The sequence below is a fragment of the Rhincodon typus genome, chromosome 19 (assembly GCF_021869965.1).
Source record: "Rhincodon typus isolate 14 chromosome 19, sRhiTyp1.1, whole genome shotgun sequence".
Taxonomy (NCBI): domain Eukaryota; kingdom Metazoa; phylum Chordata; class Chondrichthyes; order Orectolobiformes; family Rhincodontidae; genus Rhincodon; species Rhincodon typus.
In genome coordinates, this window is record NC_063350.1 from 31,384,150 (window position 1) to 31,405,952 (window position 21,803).

Consider the following 21,803-nt stretch of genomic DNA (forward strand, 5'->3'; position numbering starts at 1 on the left):
GTTTTAAAGACACTACTTGATGCATACTCTTATCGTGAAGGAAACATAGAGATTTTCTGCAAGCAATATGATTCAGATTGATAATTCTGATATGATTGGCATAGATCCAAAATTCTGTACGTAGGTTTTTTTTTATTCATTTTGTGGCATGTGGGCATCACTGGCTGGTCAGCATTTCTTGCCCATCCCTAGTTGACCTTGAGAAGATGGTGGTGAGCTGCCTTCTTGAACCACTGCATTCCTCTTGTTGTGGGTTGACCCACAATGCTACTGGGGATGGAATTCCAGGATTTTGACCCAGTGACAGTGAAGGAACGGCGATATATTTCCAAGTCAGGATGGTGAGTGACTTGGAAAGGAACTTGGAGGTGCTGGTGTTCCCATATATCTGCTGCCCTTGTCCTTCTAGATGGAAGTAGTCGTGAGTTTGGAAAGTGCTGTCTGAGGATCTTTGGTGAATTTCTGCAGTGCATCTTGTAGATAGTACACACTGCTGCTACTGAGCATCGGTGCTGGAGGGAGTGAATGCTTGTGGATGTAATGCCAATCAAGCGGGCTGCTTTGTGCTTGATGGTGTCAAGCTTCTTGAATGTTGTTGCGGCTGCACTCGTCTAGGCAAGTGGGGAGTATTCCATCACACTCCTGACTTGTGCTTTGTAGATGGCGGACAGGCTTTGAGGAGTCAGGAGATGAGTGACTCGCTATAGTATTCCCAGCTTCTGGCCTGCTGTTGTAGCCACTCTGTTAATGTGGTGAGTCCAGTTAAGTTTCTGGTCAATGGTAACAACCGGATGTTGATAGTGGGGGAATTCAGTGATGGTAACACAATTTGATTGTAAAGGGATGGTGGTTAGATTGTCTCTTATATGTGATGGTCATAGCCAGGCATTTGTGTGGCGCAAATGTCACTTGCCACTTGTGAGCCCAAGCCTGGATATTGTCCAGATCTTGTTGCATGTGAACATGGACTGCTTCAGTATCTGAGGAGTCATGAATGGTGCTGAACATTGTGCAATCATTGGCAAACATCCCACCTCTGACCTTATGGTGGAGGGAAGGTCATTGATGCAGCAGCTGAAGATGGTTGGGCCTAGGACACTACCTTGAGGAACTCGTGCGGAGATATCCTGGAGCTGAGATGATTGACCTCCCACAACCACGACCATCTTCCTATGTGTCAGGTATGACTCTAGCCACCAGAGAGTTTGCCCCCTAATACCCACTGATTCCAGTTTTGCTAGGGCTCTTTGATGCCACACTCAGTCAAGTGCAGCCATGATGTCAAGGGCTGTCATTCTCACCTCACCTCTGGAATTTAGCTCTTTGGTCCATGTTTGAACCAAAGCTATAATGAGGTCTGGAGCTGAGTGGCCCTGGCAGAACCCAAACTGGGCGTCACTGAGCAGGTTATTTCTGAGCAGGTGCTGCTTGATAGCACTGTTGACACCTTCCATCACTTTACTGATGATCGAGAGGAGACTGATGGGGCAGTAATTGGTCGGGTTGGATTTGTCCTGCTTTTTATGTACAGGACATACTTGGGCAATTTTCCACATTGTCTGATAGATACCAGTGTTGTAACTGTACTGGAACAGCTTGGCTAATGGAGTGGCAAGTTCTGGACCACAAGTCTTCAGTACTATTGCGGAATGTTGTCAGGGCCCATAGCCTTTGCAGTATCCAGCGTCTCCAACCATTTCTTGATATCACATGGAGTGAATCGAATTGGCTGAAGACTGGTACCTGTAATGCTGGGGACCACTGGAGGAGGCTGAGATGGATCGTCCACTCGGCACTTCTGGCTGAAGATTGCTGCGAATGCTTCAGCCTTATCTTTTGCACTGATGTGCTGGGCTCTTCCATCATTGAGGGTGGGAATATTTGTGGAGCCGCCTCCTCCAGTGAGTTGTTTAATTGTCCATCACCATTCACAACTGGATGTGGCAGGACTGCAGAGCTTAGATCTGATCTGTTAGTTGTGGGATCGCTTAGCTCTGTCTATCACTTGCTGCTTTTGCTGTTTGGCATGCAAGTAGTCCTTTTTGGTGGCTTCACCAGGTTGACACCTCATCTTCAGGTATGCCTGGTGCTGCTCCTGGCATGTCCTCCTGCACTCTCCATTGAACCAGGGTTGATCCCCTGGCTTGATGGTAATGGTTGAGTTGGGGATATGCTGGGCCATGAGGTTACAGATTGTGCTGGAATATGATTCTGCTGCTGTTGATGGCCCACAGCACCTCATGGATGCCCGGTCTTGAGTTGCTAGATCTGTGCAAAGTCTGTTCCATTTAGCACGGGGAAGGTGCCACACAACATGATGGAGGTGTTCTCAATGTGAAGGCGGGACTTCGTCTCCACAAGGACTGTGCGATGGTCACTCTTACCGATACTGTCATGGACAGATGCCACTGCAGCAGACAGATTAGTAAGGATGAGGTCAAGTATGTTTTTCCCTTTTGTTGGTTCCCTTACCACCTGCCACAGACCCAGTCTAGCAGCTATGTCCTTTAGGACCCAACCAGCTCGATCAGTAGTACTGCTGCCGACCCACTCTTGGTGGTGGACATTGAAATCCCCCACCCAGAGTTCATTTTGTGCCCTCGCCTTCCTCTATGCTTCCTCCAAGTGTTGCTCAACATTGAGGAGAGCTGATTCATCACCTGAGGGAGGACAGTATGTGCTAATCAGCAGGAGATTTCCATGCCCATGTTTAATTTGAAGCCATGAGACTTCATGGAGTCCGGAGTCAATGTTGAGGACTACCTAGAGCAACTCTGTCCCCACTGTATACTACTGTGCCGCCCCCTCTGCTGGGTCTGTCCTGCCAGTGAGACAGGATTTATCCAGGGATGGTGACAGTGGTATGTGGGACATTGTCTATAAAGGTATGATTCTGTGAGTATGACTATGTCAGGCTGTTGCTTGACTCATCTTGAGACAGCAATTTTGGTACTAACCCCAGATATTAATGGTCGACAGGGCTGTTTCTGCCCTTGTCTTTTCCGGTGCAGGGTGATCTGTCCAGTTTCATTTCTTTGAGTCTTTGTAGTGATTGGTACAACTGAATGGCTTGCTAGGCCATTTCAGAGTCAACCACATTGTTGTGGGTCTGGAGTCACATGTAGGCCAGACCAGGTAAGGGTGGCAGATTTCCTCTCCTGAAGGACATTAGTGAACCAGATGGGTTTTTCTGACAATCGGCAATGATTTCATGGTGATCAGTAGATTCTTAATTCCAGACTTTTGTTTTGAATTCCAATTCCACCATCTGCCATGGTGGGATTCGAACCCGGGTTTCCCCAGAACATCAGCTGGGTTTCTGGATTAATAGTCTAGCAATAATACCACTAGGCCATTGCCTACCAAAGATGGTGCAATAAGTGGTGACTTGTAAACTTTTCACTGTCCTCATGAGTACATGTGACAATAAAGCTAATGCAGTTCAATGCTAAACTTCGTGTTCCAAATTAATCCGTTACCGTACTGTAGAAAATCTGGTGTGTGCTAACTATAAAAATCATAAATGTACAAACTTACAACTAAGTGTATAGTCATTTTACATGTATAGATAGCACCCATAGTTTTGGTTTAACTAATTGCTTTGTAGATTACTATTAAAATCGTGATAAATTTAACATTTTCTTAATTTGAAAATTAACGACTGACTTCCTGAAACAGTACCTATATGAGTAATCTACATCATAACTAAGATTACCATCATTCTCTCATCTGCCTCCGCTGTTTCCTTCCCTTTGACTTGTTCAAACTTCATCTATCTAGCTCGGGTTACTGTTGCACCTTCTTCTAATTTCTCTTGAATCTCTGCTCTTGGCTACTGAGCTCCACTTGTTTGGGAGACTCCTTCCCTGCTCCTTGGACCTATTCCCATTAAACTGCTGATTCTGATTCCCAACTTCCCCTGCTGGTACTCCTGTTAGTTAATGTTTCTCCCCTTCAAGTCAGCTGACAGTGACCTATAATAATTACTCTTGGTGTTGCCGCACTAGTATCTTAAATTCCCCAAGGATCAATCCTTGATACCCCTGCTATTTCTCAACTACATGCTGCAACATCATCCAGAAGTAGTGCTAGGTTCTACATGTATGCTGATACCAATCTCTCCCTCAGCATTGCTTCTCTCTACTATCTCCCATGATGATCCAACTCTGATATTAAGTCATGTGATATTGAGACAGTTAGAATTTAAACATACAGTTTAAAAGAACTCCCAAGAGTCAAACAATAATCATTCTCCAAAAAGGAATGAGGATACCTCGCTAAATAGGGCAACCTCAAGAGTGCAGTACAGCCACACAACACCCCCAGACCACATGGTTGATATAATCCATGAGGGTAGAATTATGCAGACTTGAGTCTGTGGGAGGAGCAGGGTTCATGGTAACAGGAGGCACAGCATGTATCAGTAAACATGCAACTGTTTTCATGTCTGCACAAAACCGATAACCCTACAAGACAAAGGTAACAAGAATAAAGGAATCTATAGAACTTGCCTTGATAGATGGAAATAAATAGTTGGTGTTGGTGAAACAATCTATAAGACAACATTTTTTTATGCTTTGTAGCAATTTTTTGGACACTGCAAATACCTACAGAACAAAGCTTCCCTTTTTTTTTTAAAAGAGAATTTACACCCCCCAGAAATGGGGATGTAGAACAGGATGGGATGAGTTTTCAGAAATGCTGCCCACAAACTAGTAGCATTATTATGGCTAGAAGCCACTGTGAGCATTAAATTTGTTACTGACCTGTCCCATGTCTTGGAAGCATATGATATTAATAACACTTCTGAAATCAAGGCTGTACCATATAAACAATAAATTTTCTAACTCAAAATTATACGTTGGTGAATGAAAACTTGCAATTATACTTAGTGAAAACGTGACATCAACTTGAAGTCTCCATAAATCTGTAGCCCACTTGCTTGGAATATTTGTTAAAGATGATTAATCATGCATGCCCAAGTCTGCCTTACTCACGCCAAAGAAACCAGGTTCAGGAACAGTTGTTTTCAGTGAGATGAATTTCATACCATAGTAATTCATGGGCCCAAATATCATGTGAAGCCAGAACCCTATTATAAGAAGGTTTTATTTAGTGCAGGGCTGAATTCAACATCTTCCTGGAATTAGGTTAAGTTGGACTAGGGCAAGAAACCGTATCACAAAGATGTTTGGAAAATAACACTGATACGCTTCAAACTTCAGCAGGATGTATTGTTTAACAAATCTTGTTCAACATAAAGCTAATGAGACTGTTTTCATCAGCTTGAGCACTACGTTTTGGAGCTTGTCGACTGGAGGGTCAAAGTGTTTCTATGGGACTGAGAGTTTGGTGCATTAGCAGAGTGACCCTACAGTACAAAGAAATGCAGTCAAGGCTGGAACGGTGACCAACAGCCAGAAGAAGGGAAGCAGGCAGGAAAGCCCCAGCTGTGCAGCTTACTCAAGAAGGGTTTTTTTCTGTAACAAACAGAAATTGCTGGAAAACCTCAACAGGTCTGGAAGCTTCCATGGAAAGAAAGCAGAGTTAATTTTTCAGGTCCAGTTCTGTAAAAGGGTCATTGGACCCGAAACTTTAACTCTGTTTTTTCCCCTTTTTTTTTTTAAGAAAATGGTTTTCTGTGTTGGAAAATGGAGGAAGTGATGATGCCCCTGGGTTGTGCAGTCACAGCCCAACTGCACACTGGTAACTAAGATTCTATAGTGAGTAGTACAGACAGGGATTTCTGTAACTATAGCTATGATTCTAGGATTGTTTGTTGCTTCTTGGTACCAAGGTCAAGGCTGTCATTAAACAGCTGTAGGGCATTATGAAGGGACAGGGCAAACATGTTTGGTAAGGAGTTATAAACTGATATTCAGCCTATTTGCCCACTTTTTCCATGCACATTTCTTGGCCTCAAGTGGGATTTCAATCCAGAGCCTTTGACTCAGAAGCAAGGATGTTATCCATTTCGTGACAAGAGCTCTCTCTCTGTTATTTTTATTAGCCTTTTTGGACATGTTATGACACACTTCCAGATTATGTGGAACTTGAACTGGGTCTTCTGGCTCAGAGGTAGGGGTGCTACCATTGCTCCACAAGACTCTTCATCTTCTCACATAACACTAACAACTAAGGTAATGAAATACAGAACAATCAGAAGTTAATCTAGATTCATAATATTTGCTGGAAGAGATGCCATGTCAGGAATCGCTACCAACCAAAAAGAAGTCTCAAAGCACACAAGCAGTTTTCTTTAATATAGATATTGTGCACAGTAAAGAAAAAAATACATTAAATCCCAGGCTACAACTTTAGAATATAAAATATATAAACTTGAGAACATTCATAAAAAATCCAAGTTTTCAGAAATATAGTTACAATAAATTACTTCTAAACATATACAACACAGACATAAACAATCAATAGAAATATACAGGGAGCATAATCTGAGACATAATTTGTAATGTTCCAGTTAGTCTTATATAAGCCTGTAATGGTTGCTTCACCCTTCTCCTGGACTAAGATGATTTTGAATTATCAGATGTGATGTTGAATTTCTCCCTCCATCCTTCCATTTGAGTAACTACACTGGTTATTAGATACAAACACTGGTATAGATTACCTTTACTGTATGAAATAATTTTGCTCACTGGATTTCATGACAATGTCAGCAAATTTCCACAGAGATGGAAAATTTTACTAAACATCCAATGTAGATCAAGTGACTCAGTCAAATTATTTGCTGTAGTCAAGTATTAATAAACATGTTTTATGAGTTACATCATGTTAATTTTAATTTTTGTCTTGAATTGTATTTCACACCGACTCTGATGAAAAATATTACAATCCTACTGATTCTTGGACAGCACTTAAAGGTCCTTCAGTGTCCAAATATAAACACACATTTAATTTTTCTTATTTCAAGTTATTAAATGTTAGTCATAAATGGGAGGAGGAAGTGGTTGTGTTTAGCTTCCTGTCCTAAAAACTGCTTGTAATGTTAATTACATCAGTGCTTTCAAAACAGTTCCAACAGTACCATATTTTCAGAATCACCACAACTATACAGCAGGGATTTAAAAAGCACAATGAGTCATCCTGAAATTGAGAGTTCAAATGATCTCCCAAGTTTTTTAAAAGCATTTTTAACGTATCAATACAATTCTTAGACATCTCATGGCAGACCACTTAGTTCCTATAACTGATGTATTTTATTGTAATCATCAGTTTGGTTCACAGGCTGAAGCTCAGCTCACATGTGTTCTCCTTGTTTACAGAGGAACAATCAGCATTTGTCTCAAGGGCATTATTTTCATTTTATTTTCAAAGACAAATTGCTGTTAATCTCAAGAGTCTTGGTTCTGTAACAATTTAGCTATAATGTGCTACTATTATTTCAGATAATGGTTCAGTACAAAAACTAAAAGACAAAGGAGGGTTAAGGATTAGGCTATGATTACAGGACTAAATTGAGTATACCTCTCCCACAATGCTTGATTCCTATGTTAAGATTTGTTTGTGGCAGCATTTATTAAGTGAACTCCTTTTAACAAATGTATTTATTATATAGAGGTTTGCTCCAAAACACAAAAAAAAACTTTTCCTATGCTGGTCAGTATAGAAGAGGTGATGAGAGGAACTAAACTGAAAATAATCAAGGTCTTTATCAATTGGTTTACAATAGCTGAAAACATATCATTCTTTCCAACGCTCTTTCAAATAGCATCCTGTAATTTCACCCATTTATCACTTGGGCAACGGATCAACTATGCTAGAATGATTCCATTCTATCTTCTGTTTACTTTCACTGGGGCTTTAATTGGGACTTAAAGAATAGCAAAGATCAAGGGAGAAGTTGGTAAGTCATTCTCACAGCCTGCAATCCTTCTGCTCAAAACACTAGAGATTGCTCAGCTCTTCTCAGGAAGTCATCCTGCAGAGGACTGAATTTAGTATGTCGTTTGATACAAACTGGAAAACGTTTCTTTAAAGTAAAAAAAACTAAAGACATAAACTCCCTTTATTTCAGTTTTGGGTTGTGGTGCAGCCCTGTTGGGTAAAGAGATGTTTGATTTGTTGATGTCTCCTTCGGTTTGCATTTTAGACCCGTCTCTACATCACAGCTCCATTATGAGCCACATTTAGTAATATACACAAGGAGGCACACTTTGGTGACCACTAGCCCATACATCTGCATTCCAAGAATTCTGCATCTCAATCCAACTGAAGCCGGAATCTGCAAAGATCTCAGTTCTTACAATGGGCAGGGTTGTTTTTAAAGTGTATTCTCTTCCAGTTCCACTTCCCAGCTTTTCCTATTAGGCAAAAAGAGACAAAGTCATCATTTATAAAATTACACAACAACCAACAGTATGATTCAGGAGACCAGCACAAAGCTTCTCTATTCTGCTCCTTCGTTTCAGTTCCTTCAATTGTTTTTGTTTGTAATTAATACTTCATTTCCATTCATAATGTAATGACGTATTGTACAAAAATAAATATTGCAGCAAATAGCTCAGAATGAAGGGACCTGTTCACTGTATTCCAGGTATGGTCTGACCAGTACCTTGTATAGTTTGAGATTTCTCTATATTCCATTCCCTTTACTTCAAAGTCCAACATACCATCTGCCTTCCCTGTTCTCTATTGAACTTGGATGCTTGCTTTTTGTGATGCATGCGGGATGACCCCCAAAACTTTGTGGTGCAGTTTTCTGCAGTCTTTCCACTTTTAAATAACATTCAGCTCTTATTTTTCCTACCAAAGTGGACTTCACATTTTCCCACATTACACCAGCGGATGGTATTTGGCCACTCAATTTGTCTGGATTCATTGTGTAATGCTGACTACTTGCCTTCTTTATTTTTGTATCATCAGCAAATCTGGCAATAATGCATTCACTTCTGTCATTCAAGTCATGAGTACATATTGTGAGTGATTGTGGCCTTAGCAGTGATTTTTATAGCATACCACTAGTTACAGACTGTAATATGAAATTGCCAACTTTATCCCAACTGTCTGCTATTAGTTGGCCAATCCTCTATCTATGCTAATATACTACCCCAAAACTATGAGCTCTCATTTTATCAAGTAGCCTTATGTGTGGTTGCTTAGCAAATGCCTTTTGCAAATCCAAATATATTACATCTACCTGGTTTCCCTTTACCTAGTCTGCTTGTTACCTCCTCAAAAAACCATAATAAATTGGCCAGGTATGATTACCCCTTGGAGGCCAAGTTGATTCTGTTTAAATTTATTCTGTATTTCTAACTACTCTGCTATCACAGGCAGTGCCCCAGTTGTGAACAAGTTCAGTTCTTGAGTCTGTTAAGCCCAATTTAAGACCCTTTCTAAATTTTATATTTGGCAATGGAAAAGTAAATTCCATTTTCCTTCTAGTGGTTACAAATTCTGTAAAATAAACAATTTGTTATTTCACTTCTTCTCTCTCACCATTAAAGAGGTTACTTACTGCTACCACTGATGGCGTGTTTGCAAAAACAGTTAACTAGACTTAAGTACCAGATAACAAATGAAGTCGCACTCATTATTTTGCAATTTATTATTCTACAAAGGTTTTAAAACAGATACTTCATTTCCACATATCCAAAAGGGACACTTACATTACACTTTAGTCATGAGTCCATATTTCACCCACCATATACCATAAACTTGTAATCCAAAAAGCTTGAATCTTACACTAGATATGTAAAGCATCAAACTGTACTGTACATCTTGCAATTCTTTCTTTGACTGCTCAGAAATGAGTGCAAGCATGTCGTCTTATTCTGCAGCCACAACTTCCAACAATTTCACACTTAATGAAAAGATAGAAATATTCTGACAAAGCCACTGCAAATGAAAAAGTTCATCCTTAAATATTCAGATATTATCCAATCTTACTGGGTTTGTAAAATCAGAACTTTTCAAATGAGGTGCAGTTTTACATATTTTTCACCTTTGGGAACTGAGGAAAACTCAATGAAAAGATTTCCTCAAAATGATTAGATTGGGAAGTCTTACCTCACCTATCAGGTATATGATTCGAAATGAAAATGTTTGAGGTAGAAAGGACTATTTTTATTCTGTTGCATAATTTCTTGCGAGGCAAAGCTAGGTTGCTGCTACTTTTAAAATGAGAAGGGTGGCAGTTATGAGCACGATCACTGGTTCTTTCCGAAGGCAGTACAAACGATGCTACCACAAGGTAGGAAGTCAATAAAACTTAACAATAAATAACATTTTGCTGGACTGGACTTCAATCAAAGCACTGTTTCATTCACTTCTACTCCACCACACAGTTTCTCCAATGCTCAGTTTGTCGATTACTCCAGGCACTTACACAACTCCTTCAAGCTCCATCTTTAATTCTTTTCTTCGTGCCTCATTTATTGGGTAAGAGTAAAATATTATTAAACCAATCAGCAGCAGGGTTATTGGAACTGGTGCTATCAACACCTTCAGCGTCCTTGCCACAGCTGAAATGTATTCACAAGAACCTGGTCTGTAACCTGAAAAACTAAGCAGACATACAAACAATAGAATTCCTTTGAGCTCCAGGTGTTTGCAACATTTCACATTCAATGAAAATTTGATGGATAAACAACAATACTGCACACAGTTACAAGTATAACAAAAGAATACATAAACCCATCAAGGGACTAGATGGTGAAACCATACATTCTTAAAGTTACACAGGCTGGATTTTTGAGTCAGGATATGAACCTTCAAAAATATCAGGCGGCTCTCAGGTGCAGAGGGCACACTCCCACTTCCAACAGATCCCATTTTTGGTATAGGGGAAAGTGGACCACAGCATGATTCAGGAAATCTGGACTTGAAGTCAACTGAACTCAGTGCCAAGTTTAAACAGACTGCATTTCATGTGGTCCAAAAGCCTTAACCAGCAGTATGGGAGTCCTGAAATGATGGAGTGAATGTTCTTACTTTTGCCGATTGAATAAAATCTATACAGCTGGCATGATCTTAAGCTTTTATTATATGTACTGTCTCTTAACTTTCTCTGATTGCTACTGCCCATTTTATAGAGAGGTTAAAAAAACCCTGCTGACTGCTTTGATTTGCAGGCATTGAAGAGCAAAGTAGCATCTGGTCGTGCAGTTTCAATACAGCTTTTTCTTAACATACCTCCCAGAAACCATCATTGTAAATATCTGGCTGAGTTTCAAAAGCTACAATTATCATACATCTACACTATACTTACGGAATTGGCACATCTGACACTCATCTGGCCACAGTAGAGTGGGAAAAGTTGCATGTTCTGAGCCACTTTTTAAAATCAAGACTGATTTGAGAGTCATTAATTTCCTTACATGAGCCTAAGTAGCCAAAATTCAGCCCCAATGTCCAGTTATCCTTGGCCTCCTGAAGTTTGTGTTATTCTGGAATACTGTATTTTATAGTTAATCACCTCTGCACATTACACTTGGAATAAGATAACTTGTTTCATTGAGAAATAATGCCACTTTGGATTCTGCATTAGAATCTTCATGTCAGTCTTCACCTTGTCATATTAGTCCCCTCGCACTCCTTCCATAACCCTGGCAACCTGTTTGAATCTTGCAGACAATGCCTCAGACACAGCTGGTTATGTCCTGTCCCACCAGCAGGACAAACCCAGCAGAAGTGATAGCACTGTGGTATACAGTCAAGAAGGAGTTATCCTAGGCATCCTCAACATTGACTTTGGATCCCATGAAATCTCATGACATCAGGACAAACACAGGGAAGGAAAGCTCCTGGTTCATTACCACCTGAAGCCACCCCGCAACTGATAAATCAATCCTCCTCCATTTTAAGCACCAATTGCAGAAAGGACTGAGGATGGCTGCAGCACAGATCGTACTCAGGCTGAGGGGCCATAAATGTCCATCACCAAGAGTGGCTCAGTAGCACCAATACTGATAAATTTGGCCAGGTCATGAACATGGCCATGTTTAAGTGGGGCTCCAGGATGTTTTATTTAAATGAGGCGCTGACAGGGTCCTCTGTGCTTTATCACTTATCAGACATTCTTCCAGTCCCATTCTGTATACTAGCAGGCTATCAAATTAACCAACCAATGCTCAGAGCTGACACTGCTTCCTACTCAAGACCGTCTTTGACTTTTACTTAGCTTAAGACCTTGAAATTTCATTTTACTTTGTCTCTGAAAACAAACTATTGTGTAATTGTACTACAAAGGTATAAACATTTCATTAATTGATCTCCCAAGTTTCACTTTACAGAGTCACAGAGTCTTACAGCATGGAAACAAACCCTTCAGTCCAACTCATCTGTGCTAGCCAGACATCCCAGCCTGATCCAGTCCCATTTGCCAGTCTTTGGCCCAGATCCCTCTAAACCCTTCCTATTCATATATCCATCCAGATGTCTTTTAAATGTTATAATTGCACCCGCCTTTACCGCTTCCTCTGGTAGCTCATTCCATCTTTCCTTCACCCTGTCAAGTTGAACAACATCCTTATTATAGAAGGGTGACCAGAATTGTACACAGTATTCTAAAAGCAGCCTCACCAATATCCTGTACAGCCACAACATGGCGTCCCAACTCCTATACTCAATGTTCTGACCAATAAAGGCAAGTGTGCCAAACGCCTTCTTCACCACTCTGGATACCTGCGACTCCACTTTCAAGAAACTATTTACCAACATCCCTAGGTTTCTTTGTTCGGTAACACTCCCTAGGACCCTAGTATTAAGTGTATAAGTTCTGTCCTGGTTTGCCTTACCAAAATGTAACACCTCACATTTATCTAAATTAAACTCCATCTGCCACTCCTTGGCCCATCAAGGTTCCGTTGTACTCTGAGATAATCTTCACTGTCCACTACACTACCTATTTTGGCTATTTTGGTATCATCTGAAAACTTACTAATCATGCCACCTCTTTTCACATCCAAATCATTTATATAAAATGATGAAAAGCTGTGGACCCAGCACCAATCCTTGTGGCACACTGCTTTACTTGCCAATTATCTTTAATCTAGGTCAACCATTTCAAAGCTGACATACTGGGTGGGGGTGGTGGGGGGGGTGTGGGGTTGGTGCTGCTAGGTCTGGGTGGGATGCTCTTCGGAAGGTCAGTGTGGACTTGTTGGGCCAAGTGGCCAGTTTCCATACTGTGGGGAATCCAAAGATTCTATGATATCGGTGGATCTACTGTGATAATCAAGCACTATCATTGTCCATGTCATCTTCTTTCCCCAGAATACAACCCAAAAGAGCTCAATTTGGTGTGTGGAAAATGCAGTCAAAATACAGAGAATGGGTTAGAGGTGAAAACCATGAAATGAGCATACTATTTAAGCAAATTATTAAAGTCAGATATATGAATGATTACAATGAACGTAGGAACCCAAGTCATGAACAGCACCTAGGATTATAAAAAAGCCAACAAAGTCAAATAAACAGATACTAGATCAAATTAGTGTAGTTATATAAAATGTTCACATACTGCAAACATAAAGTTGAAAATCCAAGGGAAGCTCCAGCAGCAAATTTAGTGAAAAACACATAGAACGAGTAGAACAATGGTTCAAGGTCTACACAATGAGGGTTCTTTGCTCTGAAATCATCCACCACATCTGGGAGCATTGACCTGGTGAAAGAATTCAGAATAATCAGATATCCTCATCTGGGACACATGTTGATTAGACAAAAAGATAAGGCACAGCACAAATGAACACACAACCACTATTGGTCAGATATGAATGGGGTTTAGTGTTATTGCAGTTGAACTTCTTTCTCAACGCAAAAGAGCCATCATCCATAAAGAGTACCATGTCTTCTATTAATGTTCTAACACAAACTGAATCATTTGCCATAATCCCTTTATCTTGGTACTCTACACTGGAGATGCATAGGTTTCCCTAACAGTCCCCTTCCCACTCTGAAATGTGGAGAAAGCCATGTTGTTAATTATATTGCATACACTAAATCCAATAGGTGATTATATTTTCAGGAAAATAACTGCACAAGAAATAGCATCAGGAACAGAACATTTGATATTAATTAAAATGAAAGAGTTGCATTTTTAAAAGTTCATTCCAGCAAATGGGTTTTGGATAATTCGTCACAAAAACAAGATTTTCCAGACCGCATCAAAATAGTGGTAACTGTTGAATAAGGGTGCAAGGTTCTGAAAGGGTTAACACACAGGTGTGCCATATGCACTATCCTCTATGATGATGTCATGTAAACCTATGGCCAGAACATTCTAGGAGTAAGGCCTAACATCCAAGTTCTTCTCAGTCTTTTTAACAATGCCTACTATATCGATGGAACTGGTAAATAGTTGTCAAAATTAATAAATAAATCACTTGTTCAAAATAAATGCCTCTTCTATTAGACTATGAAGTAGTTTTCCTCTACCACACTAGAACAAACGGGTCCTGTAGATCCCTTAAAAAGAATTATGTTAGCAAATCTACATGGTGAGGTGCAGATTTGGCTTATCTGCACATACAACAGGGGTCATACAAGAAACGAGACATAAAACGGAAGCCCACCAAACCTGCAAATTCTAAAAAGCAGACTTCAATACACCAGATTTTAAAAGTTCCTTCTCAAAATAGAGTTGCATAATATTCCAATAGCCGATCATCCAAGAAGAACTATTTTGTGTATAATAGATTTGACTTAACATCACATAGGATATATGTTTAAAAACCAGCAAAATCCAATCTGTAAGAGACAGCCTGGATCCTTTATCATTCTAAAGGAGTCTCCGAGTTTGCATGTACTTAGAGTTTCAAAATAACGATCTTATTGATAATTTCATTTACTTGTTAATAGATATTTTGTGCATATTTGCCCGAAAGGTTCCACTATAATGTCAGTGAAAGAGTAGCACAAATACCAGAGAAATAAAGTAAACGGTGGTTTAAGGCTACTTGTTTCTCCAGGATTTCCACTAAAGCCACACTAATTGTATCCAGTTTTTTTAAAATTGTACAATGGCAAGTAAATTCAGTTTCAGTTTCAGATTATCCAGTCTGGTACACAGTTGCTATTGGAAACTGGCTGCATACAAATTGATTCCAAAGTTTCCCTACATACAATAGAGACTGGTTGTAAGACAGATTGGGACATCCTGAATATAAGGGAAAACCCATCATAAATTCAACGTTGAATAGCAAAAACTGCAGATGCTGGAGTCAGAGATAATACAGTGTAGAGTTGGAGGAACACAGCAGGCCAGGCAGCATCAGAGGAGCAGGAAAATTGACATTTCACGTCCAGACCCTTCTTCAGAAATGGGGAGGGGGAAGGGAGCTCAGAAATAAAGAGAGGAGGGGTGGGGCTGGGAAGGTAGGTGGGATAGTGATCGGTGAGTGCAGGTAGGGAGTGGTGGGGATTGGTCAGTGAGGTAGGAGGGGTGGATAGGTAGGAGAGAAGATGGACAGGTTGTGTCAGGTCAAGGAAGCAGGGATGAGAGGGAGGGTTGAACATGGGATGAGGCCAGGAGTGGGGAGATTTTAAAACTGGTGAAATCCATGCTTAGGCCATTGGGCTGTAGGCTCCCGAGGCAGAATATGAGGTGCTGCTCTTCCAATTTGAGGGTGGCATCGTTGTGACACTGGAGGAGGCCCAGGATGGTTTGGCCCCGCGGGGGGGGGGGGGGGGGGGGGGGGGGAGTTAAAATGGTCCGCAACTGGAAGGTGGTGTCATTTTTGTCGCAGAGTGCAGATGCTCTACAAAACTGTCTGTACGCAATAAACAACAACACCTTCCTGTCGCGAACCATTTTAACTCCCCCTCCCACTCTTACTCCCACTCCCACTTCCTGGGTGACACGTCCATCCTGGGCCTCCTCAAGTGTCACAATGACACCATCCGCAAACTGGAGCAGCAGCACCTCATATTCCACCTCAGGAGCCTACAGCCCGATGGCGTAAACATGGATTTCACCAGTTTTAAAATCTCCCCACCCCTGGCCTCATTCCATGTCCAACCCTCGCTCTCATCCCCACTTCCTTGACCTGACACAACCTGTTCATCTGCCTCTCCCACCTATTCGCCCCTCCCACCTCAGTGACCAATCCCCACCACTGCCTACCTGCACTCACCCATCACCATCCTACCTACCTTTCCAAGCCCCACCCCTCCTCTCTCTATTTATTTCTGAGCTCTCTTCCCTCTCCCCATTTCTGAAGAATGGTCCTGACCTGAAATATCAACATTCCTGCTCCTCTGATGCTGCCTCATCCTCCAGATCCACACTGTGTTATCTCATAAATTCAACATTTACACAGTTAAGCAAGAAAAAAATTCACACAATAAGAACTCACTTTAAAGCACGACAAAGTTCTACCTACCTCGCGTCACAAAAATTGGAGCAAATTTGTCTCTTTTTCACTTTGCCATCCCATGGGACTCGTCTTTTTTGGTTCTATTGTTGTCTAAACTATCATCGTCAGAGCATCTCTCGAAATGACTTCTCGTCACCTGTGCATTGTTACCTTGAGAGTCCTTCAAGGCTTTATACTTAGCCCCTCCCTTTTTCCTTCTGAGGCACTGTCCCTTAATGGTAATATTTTCAGATATTCAGTCAGTATCCAAATCAACGATACCCAGCCTTGCCTCTCTAACAAGACCCTCTTCAACTACCCAAGATCAGACTGCTCATTTTGTTCAGTTCTAAATGAACCTTAATTTCTTTCAGTCAAACATTAGGAAACCCAAATCTACTGTTATGACCCACTCTCTCATGCTATGCAATGGACTCCCTTTTTCTGGCCACCATGAGACTGGGTCAGGCAAATTGTAATTTAGGCATTGAGTCCTACCTCACGTTAAGGTTCTTTCCAATCCAACAGCCACCTCCTTCAAATCCTCTAATATCACCTGCCACCATTCTTCCTGCCACATCTTGTCTTCACAATTAACTACTTCGATGCTTTCATGGCTGACTTCCCTTCCTTCATCTCCTCATTCAAATATCTGCCGTGTATGTTCCATCTTGCACCCATCCATTCCTATCCTCAACTTGGAACACCCATCTCAAATGCTTCAAGTTTAAATTCTTATCTTTTCATCAAAACTCCTTGATGACTTCACTTGTCTTTAATGCTGTAACGTCATCGAACCTTCAAAAAATTATGTTACTCTTAAATATTGTCCCTTCATTCCACAGCTGGCACTTTGCCTTGGGCCATGTTGGTCCCCCTTTAGGAAATTATTCTCTAAAAACTTACACCTTTCCATGCTGCTTCTCTCCTTTCAGGTATTCCTTCTCAGCCACCTAGCTTCAAGTCCCCATAACTTCACTCACTTTTGACTGGTATTCATTTTCACCTCATGTCTTTGTTGTATTTATTTTAAAGGCTTGACCTATAAGCCAATGATTAATGCATTGTCAAGAATGTGGTAGTAAGGCTGGTGAATAGAATATTTGTAAGTACTTGATGGGGCGGTAGGGAGGTACAAAATCCCACAATTTACTCATACTCTATGTATCCTTTAAAATTCAAGGGGAGGAGCAGAAATCTCTGCAACAGTTATCCATTTGTTTACCTTATTGCTCAAATTCCTCTGGATCAAAGATCAAATTAAAACTCGATGTTAATAATTGCACAAACTTACCATGGTAACAAGAAAGCAACAGCAAGGCTAACACCAGCAGCGATGGCCATGACAATAATAACTGGCAGATTACCATTAACTGTAGCGATGATGATCAAAGGTGGAATGTACCACTGAGAGAGAGTGAATGAGGAAAAAAATGATGATAGGTGTCAGTGGCAAGCAGTATCCCACCCTTCAGTGGTGAGGTCACAAATTACATTTCTTATCAGTGAAAGAATTCAACTTAGAATTACTGATCAAAATGCAATACTAACAGTCAGTACATTAAGCTTACTGAACTAGCATGAAAGACAGTTCAGATAGAAGTTAACATAAATCAAACCCAAAATATGAATAAACAAGAAATAAACCAAAATTCTTTATTTCTGAGCAGCAAGGTTTTAAGAGCAAACTATACATTCTGGATCACCCATACTAAGGATGTAACACCTTGAACTCTCACCTCATGCAAACACACATTATTTTGTATTTTCCCACTTAGCCCATTACATTTTTGTTAAGCACAACTGCTGTCCTCATGGCTTGTGTCTGACATTATAAAATTGAAAATATTTCAGTCAAATATGGGGTTCATCATAAATTTTGCTTTGCTTTGGAGTCCTTTCATAAATCAGTATTGGATTCCAAGCAGCAGGAGTTAAAAATGTCCTTTATGAATCTTTTATAGACTACATCGTCACATTTTTTTTTTGTACAGCTGTAGAATTTATTTGCTTCTTTTAATCCTTCTGATTCCAAGTGCAATTATCTCAGTTTAGGGAATAGGGGCATGGACTGAGCTCTGAGTAACCCATCATTGCACAATGCCATTCTGAAACTAAGCACGTCACACCTACAGTGGTTACAATGTCTCCTTCACTGCAGTAATTAATTGCCCTATATGGACTAATCACTCGCATGGATAAACAAACAATGAATGCTTTCAGGTAAAGCAGACAATGCTATGTTGTACCTTAATAAAAACCACAGCAATCTTTTCAAGTACCAAGGAACACCGTATGCATTTAGTTTATATGCAATGATATTAAAAAAATTGACAGAAAAGAACACCATGTCTCATCAGCAATTGATTGTTTGCATGAAGACATTGTGTTTGCTTCAAATTGGAAATATAATAACACAATAAATACATTACTGAAGGTGAGAATGCAATGCGTAAATTTGTTTCATAAGATCTTAAGTCTACATGAGGGTTCTCCCAGGTCAGCATTAGAACTACTGAAACCATGCAAACTATTCTTCACACAAATAATCAATGCCATGAATGATATAAAGAAGCATTCAAATTGAAAATTGGTGAATTGAAAATATTTATTCTGCAGGGATATATTTCTTTGAAAGTGGAACTCAAAGACGCTGTCCTTTATAGGAAAAAAAAACTATTATATTTTAACAGCAAGTGCTATCAAAAGAAATTACATTACTTATGTACTAATTTGGCAACAAAACACCAATTCATTGACCAGACAAATACTGGGTTAAAGTCAATTTAAACACAATTCTTCTACACTGTTGTGTCACCTGAAGTCATCAGCACATGTTCTTTTAAACAAAAAGCACACTTATATGTAAAAGCACAAACACACAAAAAGAAAACAAACATACAGGAAAATAATCAGAAACAGTCAGTCAGTCAGTCAGTGGCTCAATTATGACACAGTGACATATAGGTTAAAGCAGGCTTCTTAAGATCTACAACGTTACAAAAACACATTTCATTCATGTTTCCTAAGGCAGACAGAAAGACTTTTTTGATGAACAAATTCACTTACAATAAGTCCCACAAACAGTGCTATTTTCTTTCCAAATTTTACCAAGACCCACTGCCAGAATGGCACCATGACGGTTGCAGAGACCTACAGGGAGACAGAAGGAAAATCAACAAGTTAACTCTGAAATAAGAAACTGAGCAAAGGGATCTTTGGGACGTGCAAGCAGTAATTTCAGCACCACCAGTTAGTGAATGACTGTTGCTCAATAGAGCTAAAAGTAGAGTAAGATACAATATTGCCTGCATTAAGTTATTGGTCTTTACTGTAGCCAACAGTTCTTGTGCATTTCCAGTTTTGTATACATTGAAATTGGTAATCACCAATGGACAAAGGAAAGTAACATTACAGAAGACATCATTTTTCAAAAAATTAAGAATTTGCTGTGATTATAAAAAGTATATAAGTGACATAGTGCTAAAGACTCAACAGTGAATCAATAAAGCATTGTAAATCTAGGATAAACAATCCACACATTCGAAAGGTGTGTAAACACACGTTATGGAGGAGGAGGCCTGGACTGGCAGATAACGTGGGGACACATTCTACCACCATGTAGCTGTACAATGCTTAGTGATTCCTGCTGTTTTGTGACCCAATAACTGACCCAGTCAATGGATATTTCTGGTTTCCATACAGAAATAAAACCTCTAAAAACAGTAATAACTACACCTATCTAGTGAGTCACATCTCTGCACTGTCTTTTGACAGAGGAAATAGAAATAACCAAATTGTTTTGAGCTCAACTTAAATGACTTGTGACATCAGGCGTGTCTGTCCACAGAGTATGATTTGAGTACGAAAGTAAAAGCAGAGTAGTTTTTACAGGGAACAATTCAATGGGCACTGTGTTACCACCAGATGAGGAGGAGCGAGTCAGAACCCCTCCTTTAAACCCTTAGTAGACTGTAACATGAATTTTTAATTATGATTAACACACAGCAAATCATACTTCAATAACAACATAAGTTCATTCATTCCAAAGAGTCATGTGGTTTCCTTGAGCGAAAGAGGGATTTTATAACATACTAACTCCAAGAGAAATAACAAATCACATCAAACACAGACACAAATACAGATGTAAAGTTTAAAAGGGGAAAATATCTAGTATGAAAAGGAAGATCAGGTTAACAAGTCCTTAGATTAAAACTTAACACCTCAAGGACTCTAAGATCACAGTTCAGCTGATGATGTGCTACCTCAGCAGTAACAAAACTTATAAATAGGCTTGAGTTCTCAGTGAATGAATGTGTGTCTAACATGCTTTTCACCTGGCGTCATGTTCAGAGTGTGTGAGACAAATCCATTTCTACCATCTAGAAGGACAAAAACAGTAGATGCAAGGGAGCACTGCCACCTGCATGGTCCCCTCCAAGCCACTCACCATCCTTGGAAATAAATTGCCATTCCTTTAGCATTGTTAAGTCAAATCCTGGAATTGTCTCCCTAATGGCATTGTGTGTGTATCTACAGCAATTGTACTGCTGTGGTTCAAGCACCTTCTCAAGGCAAAATGGGGGATGGACAACAAACGTCTACCTAAACATCAATACCTATGTTCCACGAATAAAGGTGAATTAAAACAGGGACGGAAAAAGAGATCCTTCCAGTGCTACTGTTACAAATCTATTTGCTCCACCAAAACAAGCAGTTGTCTGAAATACAGCTAATTTGGGCATTTCCTGTCAGGCTTCATTGCTTCTTCAAAGCTGAATAATTTGTAGCTCACTTGCATCTCCAGCAAGTGAAACTTATCCAGAAAGATGTAAATCAAACATGAAGTACATGCCTAAGTGTCAATACTTTTTCATAATGGTATATTGATTATTGTTTCTTGATGTTTTCATTAGGTGGCTGAACCTGCGGTCAAGTCACGGTGACCGTCTGAAGTTAGTCTTTTTTTCAAAAAACAAAAACACTTTGAGCCTTTCATGAACCAGAGTATCAATAAACACTTAATGCAAGTCAAAAATTGACAGTCCATTCTTATTATCACAACAAATCCTACCAAGACACGTTTGGTACATTTTGAGAGTCAAATGCTTCATTTAAAATGCTGTTTTGTAAACTACACACCGTACTATAATTTCCAACACACCATTCTATATTGAAGGTTACCAGATTCTCGTAAAGTGAACCAGATAGTTGTAGCATGATGCGAACTAAACTCGTGAGTGAACATTAGCAGGTTTCATTCAATATAATGATACAAGGAATGATTCAGGAGGACATCTTATGAAACCCGAAAGACTCAGGCTCTAGCTCCATGTGTTTGAATGTTACTTTTTCATATCTCCTAATATGTAACGCTCAGAAGCTATCCTCACAGGAAAGCTATATTTAACCCTTTAGTTTGTAACTTCTGTGGAGTGAAGAGTTGTTTCACCACTGACAGTCACACATTTAACTTTGCGACCT

General features: G+C 40.0%; 1 protein-coding gene across 1 annotated transcript; it reads right to left on the reverse strand.

Moving 5' to 3' along the window:
- Window positions 1-6,241: 6,241 nt before the first annotated feature.
- Window positions 6,242-21,539, reverse strand: LOC109928318 (sodium-dependent lysophosphatidylcholine symporter 1-A-like). Its single transcript, XM_048608568.1, has 6 exons — window positions 21,504-21,539; window positions 19,389-19,472; window positions 17,614-17,726; window positions 13,484-13,627; window positions 10,349-10,525; window positions 6,242-8,321 (listed from the first exon to the last, which is right to left on the reverse strand). The coding sequence occupies exons 1-6, from the start codon at window positions 21,537-21,539 to the stop codon at window positions 8,282-8,284; spliced, it is 594 nt and encodes a 197-aa protein (XP_048464525.1). The 3' UTR covers window positions 6,242-8,281.
- Between the last annotated feature and the right edge of the window lie 264 nt (window positions 21,540-21,803).

Excerpts from the sequence above, each read along its gene's own strand:
- LOC109928318 (XM_048608568.1), bottom strand. The coding sequence starts at position 21,539 with ATGCTACAACTATCTGGTTCACTTTACGAGAATCTG. Across the intron at positions 10,526-13,483 it reads TTTTCAACTTTATGTTTGCA|TTTTTCAGGTTACAGACCAG; the intron begins GTATGTGAACAT and ends ATGTCTGCTTAG. Across the intron at positions 8,322-10,348 it reads ATGGAGCTTGAAGGAGTTGT|GAAAAGCTGGGAAGTGGAAC; the intron begins GTAAGTGCCTGG and ends TTTGCCTAATAG.